Source organism: Suricata suricatta, chromosome 12 (assembly GCF_006229205.1).
Source record: "Suricata suricatta isolate VVHF042 chromosome 12, meerkat_22Aug2017_6uvM2_HiC, whole genome shotgun sequence".
NCBI lineage: Eukaryota > Metazoa > Chordata > Mammalia > Carnivora > Herpestidae > Suricata > Suricata suricatta.
In genome coordinates, this window is record NC_043711.1 from 390,065 (window position 1) to 398,632 (window position 8,568).

General features: G+C 67.2%; 1 protein-coding gene across 1 annotated transcript in view; it reads right to left on the reverse strand.

Annotated features, from left to right (window-relative positions):
- MED16 (mediator complex subunit 16) overlaps positions 1-8,568 on the reverse strand; it is a 10,542-nt gene that overhangs the window by 1,724 nt on the left and 250 nt on the right. The window contains exons 2-14 of the mRNA XM_029918017.1: positions 7,979-8,083; positions 7,406-7,576; positions 6,712-6,819; positions 6,238-6,407; positions 5,431-5,862; positions 5,250-5,355; positions 3,306-3,461; positions 2,527-2,738; positions 1,822-2,028; positions 1,495-1,705; positions 1,195-1,328; positions 629-821; positions 36-240 (exon numbers count right to left, since the gene is read on the reverse strand). Of these exons, the coding sequence (XP_029773877.1) occupies positions 36-240; positions 629-821; positions 1,195-1,328; positions 1,495-1,705; positions 1,822-2,028; positions 2,527-2,738; positions 3,306-3,461; positions 5,250-5,355; positions 5,431-5,862; positions 6,238-6,407; positions 6,712-6,819; positions 7,406-7,538 (2,267 nt within the window). The 5' untranslated portion in view covers positions 7,539-7,576; positions 7,979-8,083. The remainder of the gene's footprint in view (positions 1-35; positions 241-628; positions 822-1,194; positions 1,329-1,494; positions 1,706-1,821; positions 2,029-2,526; positions 2,739-3,305; positions 3,462-5,249; positions 5,356-5,430; positions 5,863-6,237; positions 6,408-6,711; positions 6,820-7,405; positions 7,577-7,978; positions 8,084-8,568) is intronic.

Here is an 8,568-nt window from a genome sequence, read left to right on the forward strand (position 1 = left end):
GGGGGGGGGCCCAGAAGGCGGCGCCGCGCACGCACCTGGCGAGGCCGTCCGGCGGCCCGGGAGGCAGGGGCGGGGCCGAGCCAAACTGCAGGCGCAGGGGCTGCTTGGGCTGCAGGCGGCTGGCGAGGCCGTCGCTGACGGGCAGCCAGTCCAGGCTGGGCACGAGCAGCTGGCTGGGCAGCAGGCAGCACTCGTCCACCAGCGCCTCGTCCGGCTCGCTCGCGGGGCCCTCGTCGCGGCCTGGAGGGAGGGGACCACGGGGACCCCGAGCTCAGGGGCCTGCCCAGATCGCTGCCCGCCGGGGGACCCAGGGGAAGGGACACCGAGGCCTCCTTGGAGCTCAGAGCAGTGGCTCCAGGCTCTACCCTGACCTCTGGGGGGTGAGGACCCACTTATTCTACCAAGTATGTGGGGAGCACTGGGTGTCCTTCCAAGAACACGGCCAGCCTGAAACACGTGACCTGGTGACACGCGACAAGCAAACAGGCGGGGACGTTTAACGAGTGCCTGTGTCGGGGGCTGGGGACCAAGACCCTTTGAGCTGGGGGAGCCCGCATCTGGGGAGCAGCTGTCTCGGCCTGGACTCGTGTTTTGGTGGGGGAACGAGAGCCGCGGGCTGGGGCCTCACAGCAGATCCAGAGCTTGGTGAGCAGGCGGAAGAGCAGGGACAGGCTGTCCTGGGTATCCGAGGTGGCCGTGTACACGGGCAGGCAGCCGGGCTTCAGCAGGCCCCAGATGCGGATGACCACCAGCAGCTCCCGCAGCAGCCCCAGCGACGGGCCGTCTCGGAGGAAGCTGTGTCCGGGCCGCAGCGGGGCGCCCTGCGGGAGGTGCGGGGATTCACAGGGCTGAGGACAGGCCGCGTCCCGGGCCCCGGCCTCCCGCCCACAGCAGGGTGCCCTGCGGGAGGTGCGGGGATTCACAGGGCCCCGGCCTCCCGCCCTCCCGCCCGCAGCCCTCCCGCCCGCAGCGGGGCGTCCCGGGCTCTGGGCCCCGGGCTTTCCGGACACACAGTGGGTGACTACAGCTCCTAGATGCCAGGGAGCGCCAGGAGGAGAAAGGGCAGCGGCCACCCACGGCAGCTAATATGTGCGGCGGGGGCGGGGGGGGTGGAGGCGGAGATGCAGCCAGCAGAGCACGGGGCTCCCTGCCCACGGGCTCCGGGGGCCGGGAGGGGCATGAGGAGGGCCGCACCTGGTTGGGCAGGCTGGCCAGCAAGTAGAGCACGAAGTCGCCCACCCACTGCAGCAGCTGCTGGAGCGCCTGGAGCGTGTTCATGTCCAGGACGAACTCCTCCGTCTTGAGGTTGATCATGACCTTGTCGATGTCTGGGAGCAGACAGGTGGTCAGGCCTCAGCCTCAGAGCGAGCACACACAGGGGCTGCCAACGGAGCCCAGGAGCGGCCCCGGGAGCTGGGCCCTGGGTGGGAGCGGCCCACCAGGCTGGGCCCCGGCAGCCCCTCTGGCCCTGGCGCCCCCGGGGACGGCACCCACCAGCGTCCGTGATCTTGGTGCAGACCTCGGTCAGCCGGTCACCAGGACTCTTGTCGGGTGTGTTGAGGAAGTGGGGGCGCAAGAGGGACTTGAGGGTGGAGCTGACGGCCACAAGGAAGAGCTTGGCGTGGTAGTCGCACACACGGGCCACCGTGCAGGGCGACAGCTTGCACAGCGAGGCCTTCATGGCCAGGATCCGGGTGGACAGGACCTGGGTGGACAGGTGGCGTGAGCTGGCGGCACCCGAGGGGCCGGGGAAGCAGCTCTCGCCGGCGTAGAGGGGGGCACGGGCGCGAGGCACCCCCGCCCCCCCGGGCCCCGGGCCACCTGCTGCAGGGCGGCGTTCTGGCGCGCGTACTCCTCGTGCAGCCCCTCCACCAGGCTCTGCACCATGCCGGGCCGCACGTGCAGCAGCGTGTCCCACCAGTCGTAGCCGGTGACCATGCAGTACTCCAGCAGGAACAGCAGGTGCCGCAGGGCCAGGCTCATGTCCAGCGCGTGGCCCATGGACGGCGAGATGCGAAGCATGCTCAGCTGCAGGGGGCAGGCAGGGGAGCGCTGGAGGCCCGGGCTGCAGCCTGCCTCACCACACCCACGGGGTTTGGGGGCGGGCGGGGGGGCGGGCCTGTCATCAGGCTGAGTGGCAGGTGCGAATCCACCCAAGGGCCATGGGGTCTCTGCAGAGACACAGACCCTGTTCTCCAGAAGTGGAGCCCCTCAGGCCAGGCCAGCTGGCCCGCCACACGGACAGGAAATGGAGGGACAGGCACACCCGGCCGGCCGTGAGAGTGTGCGCAGCCCGCGCCGTCCGCCAGGCCGAGGCCAAGTACCTGGGGAACAAGGAGCACTCGCCTATGCTTGCGGGCGTCACCAGAGTCATTCTAGGAATTCTACGTGAACAGCCACCACGCCAACGGCCCGGCTGGCTGAGCACCTACTATGCGCCACAGACCTTGCTGGGACTTTGCTCACGGCCACGCAGGCGACGACCTCAGGCCCATCGGGCAGCAAGGAGGCGGCTCTGAAGTTTACCTTCCCGTGGGTGTCGATGCCAACCAGGGCCAGAGAGGTCCAGGAGAGCTGCATGGCCTTGAAGTGGACAGCGGGGCCAGTGGTCCGAGGGCGCTTGATGGCCGGCTCATCCGAGGAGCGCGGGGCCGCAGAGCTGTAGAAGACGGCCATGCTCTGCAGTGACAGCCGGTGCACGATGTGGACGCTGCCATCGTGAAAGGCCAGCGCCAGCCCTGCAGGCCAGAGCACAGGCCACTCAGCCGTGTGGGCGCCCACCTAGCTCCCGACCGTGGGAAGGGACTGCCCAGGGCAGTGGCGTGGCCCCAGGCCGCCTGCAGCCCATCAGCCACCCTCACAGCAGCCCTCTCCTCCGTCCTTGGCTGACAACCCCAGAATCAGCGGGTGTGGCTTATGTGGGCAAACAGGCTCCTCCCAGGGCGACCGTGGAAGGGGACAGTGGGCCCAAAGGCCCCGGAGGCCCAGGAGACACATGAGCCTCGTGGTGGGAACGCAGAGCGGAGGCCTAACCGCCACGACCGATCGGCCCCAGGGTTGGGCCCCCTAGGAGTCCTGACTCACTTGCGATCAGGGGTACCCACGACTGAGCCAGGACGCCACAAGGGGCGCTGCCCGCCTGGAAATCCACCTGGAGTTCCCAACCGGGTCCTCACTGACAGCTAACGGCCCTGTCCGGCTGCGTCAGCTAGCCTCCAGGCCCGGGAGCGCGTGGGGCCCTGGAAGCAGGGCCGCCTGGCGGACGGGGGGGGGGCCCCACCCCGAGCCCCCTGCCCCCGCTGTACCGAGGCCAGGGTAGAACTGAGTGTCACTGGCCACCTTCAGGTCAGTGTTGGTCAGCGAGATGGGCAGCTTAGGCAGCGCCACGGCGGACACGCGGTCTAGGTCGTTGGTGGCTGACAGGATCCGCCACTTGAGGATCATGGGCTGTTTGTCACCAACTGCAAAGGGGGCCGGGGGAACCGGGAAACAACAGAATGAGAAACGCCACATGGCGGAACCCCCCGGGGACGCGCCCGCCCCAGCGCCCGTCTCCAGCCCTGCGCTAAGGACCCAGCCCCGGCTCGGCCGCTCAGAGCCCTCCGCAGCCCAGCCAGCGGAGCGGTCCACGGCAGGCGCGTGACACACGTGGACCCCCAGTCCTGCCCCAGGACCTTGCCGGACCGGGAGCCGAGGGTGGTCGGAGCGCTGCACTCCCCCAGCACAAGCCCTCGTGCCCCGGCCAGCCCACGCTGCGCTTTCCCGTGACAGGACGGGCTTGGGAGGAGCCCAGCTCGGCCCGCCCAGGGCTCCAGCTGGGCAGTCAGGGAGCCACAGATCTGTGCCCCCTGCACCCACGCCCTCGGCGTGGTGATGGACCTCACAGCTGGTAGGGTGGTTTCTGGGAGCCCAGGCGCGGCCACACGTGATGCGAGCAGGCACAGCAGGGCGCGGGCAGCCATGGCGAGGATGTGCCAGGACGCGCCGGGGCAAGCCGGCAGGGACGCGCGGCAGTGGGGGCAGGGGGGGGGGCAGTGCGCGGCTGGCGCTGGCCAGGAAGGAGCCGCGGAGGCGGCGCCCCCAGAACCGCGCGGGGCTGCAGCTCTGAGCCGGGGTCAGGCTGCTGCGTGAGCCCGCCGCCCACCTGTCTCGAGAGCTCTGCTCTGAGCGGCTTGTCACAGCGCCTAAAGCTGCCGCAGACCCAAGGCCCCCGGGGGAAACTGAGGTCGAGAGCACCGAGACCGCCTGAGGCCAGAGTGTGATTTCATATCCAAAACGGACGACGTCCACACAGCACCTGCGGGCCAGCGGTCACGCCGAGCACTGTGCAAATGCCACGTGATGCTGTGGTCAGGCTGGCCCTGGGGCTGGTCACCCTCTGCGCGGGGGCACAGGGACCGTGCAGACCTGCGTGCCCTGCCCACCACACATGGTCACGCCGGCCACCAGCTACGAGTTCGCTCAGGATGCGGGGTCCAGGGAAGTGCTTCCCGCTAACCGCTGGCCCCCCGCAGAGGGAAGCTTATGTAACCCCCCATGGGGGCCGCGGCCGCGGGGGCCTCTTGACAGGGCCCCATTAGTAGTTCCCGCTGAGCGGCCTCCCGGGCAGCCAACCACTTCAGGGTCCATTAGCGCTCATCAGCAGAGTGCCTGGCTCCGGTCTGCTGGAAATCCTCGCTAGCTGTGGGCCCCGGGGGGCCTTCACCGCCTCTGAGCCGCAGGCGGTGAAAATCAAGTGGCTGTTCTGTTCTGACTTCGCAGTCATAAAAGGCCGGGCCAGCACGTCCCGGGCTCTGTTGGGGAGCGGGGACAGTCCTGGGGGAGGCTGCTGCCATCTGGAGCCCTCGGAGGCTCCACAGTGAGTGTGGGGACGGCGGAGGGGGGGGCCTTGGGGCAGGTCCTGGGGAAACTCAGTCACCTCCTCCGGGCTTCCTCCCCATAAACCCGGGTTTCTAGAGGGTTCTGTTGTTAGGGTTAAGTGTCCTCTGTGGCCCAGGGCACTGTGTACACCCCCAGCCCTGCTGTTCTGCTTGGTCACCCCCCTCTGCTGAGCCCACTCCAGCTCCTGGCCTCCTGCCCCAGGACCTTTGTGCCACAGTTCCCACAAGCTGGCATGTGCTCCCTGCAGGAGGCCTATGAGTGAGGCAGTCAGGCAACCCGCCCCGTGGGACGCCTCGGCAGGACCGCGCCTCTCTGGGCCTCGGGACAGGGGCGGCTCCCCCCTGCTGCCCCCGGGAGCGGGGACTCACCCACGGGGGAGATCTGCTGGAAGACGTTGTTCACGGGGAGCCCCTCCTTCCGCAGAGACCAGCACTCCACGATGCTGCTCGTCTGGCCGGACGCGCACAGGAGCACCTGCGGCGGCCGCGGGTCAGCGGGGAGGAGCGGGGGCAGGCAGCCTGGGGCGGGGGCGGGGGCTGCACGCCTCACCTGCTCGGACATGTCGCGGGCCAGGAACCTGAGGTGGGTGATGGCGGGGAACTTGTCCTTGCGGGTGAGGTCGGTGGTGCAGCGCATGAAGAGCGAGGGCAGGATCTCGGTGTCGATGCGGCACTTCTCGCTGACCACGCTCACGCACACCTTATAGAACTGCACCGGGGAGGCGCTGCTGCCGTCCGCCGTGGCCACCACGATGTTGCCGCCGCCCGTGAAGGCGATGTCCGCCAGGGCCACGCGGCCGCGCAGCCGGCACAGGCTCTCGGTCGACGTCAGCACCTGCCCGCTGGGCTTGAGCAGGGCCACGGTGACCAGGCCGCTGACCGTCACCGCGATCCAGCCCTCCATAGGCTTCCCGCCAAACAGCGTGAGCGACGGCGAGAACTTGACTCTGGAGAACTTCTCCCCAAAGCTGGAGGCGCCTGACTGATTGGGAGAAGGGAGCACGGGCTCAGCCTGCTGCCGAGCTGGCCCCAGCTGAGGCCATCACGGACAGATGCCCTGCCCGGCCTTTGCGGGTCTGCCCTTTGTGACCTGACAAGCTCCCCACCTTCTGGGTACAGAAGAGGAATTCTGGGACATTACTGAAGCAACACGTATGCTGGATGCTAAGAGGAGCCATCAATTAAACTGGCGGCTCACTGAAAACAAGGGCGCCGACAGCCTGATGGGAAGCAGGAGTTGGGCCGGGACCAGAAAAATCAAAGGGTGCTGGTGGGGAGGAGGAGGGGCGGGGGGGGGGCGGGGGAGGCAGGGGGCGTGGTCTCATCTACCACATCTGCTCGCATAGCAAACGCCCACCTTCTCCACGTGCAGCGCCAGCTTCACGCCATTGTGCAGCCACGACAGGGCCACGATGGGGTCCCCCTCCACCACGCTGCCCACGGAGCTCTCCCAGCTGTTGGCCAGGTGGTCTGCCATGCTCCAGCACTTGATCTGCCCGTCAGCATCAGCCGACAGGAGCCGGGAGCCTGTGGGAGGCACACGGGCACTGCAAACCGGGCAGGGGCAGGATGCGCAGCGCGTTCGCGGCCTGGGAGGAGCAAGCCGGGGGAGGGAGAGCCGGGGAGAGCCATAGGGGGTGTTCACGGGGGCACGGGGAATGTAAGGAGCACTGCCCACAAAGCTATAGGCTGAGGATTCGAGTCCCAGCTGCGGACTCTGGGGACATGACCAGGAAGAGACAGAGTGCATCACACTGAGATTCAGATCAAGGGAGAACATGACCATCTCCCTCAGTCACGCGGGACCACCCACCCCCAGGCCGGCCCTCACCTGACTGGTCCCACTCCAGGCAGGTGATGGCCTCGCTGTGCTCTGAGTTGACAGAGTGCACATCCCAGGGGTGCTCCGTATCGAGGATGTGGATCATGCGCGTGAGGTCTGTGGGGACAGCACACAGTCAGCATGGCAGCGAGGACACCAAGCTCTGGCGACCCCAGGAGGGTTCAGGGAGGAATCCAGTGGCCACGCCCTCCACGGGGGAGTCAGGGGCGTCTGCTGCTGACCACACAGACAGCCCGTGTTCCCTCTGGAAGCCAGCGCAGGCCTGTGACCTTGCTGCTGGCGTCGTGGTGGTTTTTCCCCCTCATTCTAAATTTCTCTGCTTTTCTAATTTTTCTTCTAACAAACACTTGTTAGCCAAACACTGGAGGGAAAACCCACCGCCGCTAAGTACCTTAGAAGCTTTCAAAAGCACAACAGTAACCCGGACCGTCTGGAAGGCCTAGCGGACCAGGCACCCCTGCCTGGATCTGCCCGCAAGGGTGGGTGCAGCACCCGGTGTTGCGGAGGACGGCGCCTGGCCTTGGCACACCTGTGAGGCTGGCATCCTCACCACCCCGTTATGGATGGGAAAAGCCGGAGAGGGCCCACATGGGTGAAGGGCGGCCCGCGGGCAGGCCTGGAGACCCGGAGTTCCCCCAGGCACACACAGGGGCGGGGCTGGGCTGGGGGGGAGGAGGCACACCCTGGTCATCATTTCGGAGGTCGGTGGTGAAGGCAATGAGGTTGCGGCAGGACCAGGCACAGGCCAGGGGCACCGATGGGCAGTGGGTGCTCTTGGGCCATCTCCCCCACTCGCAGACGTAAGCCAGATCCATTGTGCCACACGCCACACCCTGAGGACGGTCACCAGCTCCTGAGGGAGGGGGGACTGACTTGTCATTGACATTCACTGAGTTCCATGCTGGGCACGGGGTTACCACAGGGACTGAAAGGAACCCAACCAACTCCCTGCCCTGGGTCTCCTGTGCTGAGCGAGTGGAGCTGCATTTTAAACACGGGAAGCCAGCATCTGAGCCCAGGTGTGAGGGAGCAAGGCATGTGGATGTCTAGGGGAAGGTCACTACGGTGGAGGGAAGAGCAAGAGCAAAGGCCCGGAGGCTGGAGGGAGCCTGGGGTGCTCAAGGAGTGGCCAAGCGGCCCAGGCAGCTAGAGCAAATGAGTGAAGGGGAGGGGCGGGAGGTGATGAGGATGTGCGGGCGCTGGAGGTCTTCACTCTAGTGGGAGGGGAGCCCGCAGAGAACGGCGAACTATTTACACTTGAGCAGGACCCTCGGCTGTCTGGAGCGCACCACCAGGTGTGGGGCAGAGGAGAGCGCACTGGTCCCAGGAAGCGTGAGCAGAGGTCGGGCCTGGGTCCATCCTGGAGGAGGAGGCCCAGATAAGCAAGAGGGGCAGAAAGACGCGCCCGGGGCAGTACTCGCTTTGCCCCACAATGACAGTGCTCTCCACGCAGGCACCGAGTAAGTTTACTTCTTTTTCAGGAGTCCGATCAGCTCCTTTTCTCTGAGTCACGACCCCCACCCAGGTCCGGCTACGACTTTGAGCCCCGACCAGGGAATTGACCAGGGACACCAAGGCCCCGCCCACAAGGCCCCCAAGTCTAAGTTCTGCCCCCAAAGCCCCTGTTCCCACCCCGTACAAGCTTTCCTTTCCAGAACCCTCTCCCAGTTTGCCCCTTGAGCGCCCAAGCCCGACCTAAGCTCTCGGCCTCCACCCCAGGGACCTCCAAACCCTTCGCCGGCCAGGCCCTACTACCGTGCACGGGGGCCTCCTGGTCCCACCGCTAAATGCCCCATTATCCTCGGGCCCCGTCCCCAGGCCGCGCCCGGCCCCTAGTTCGCGCCC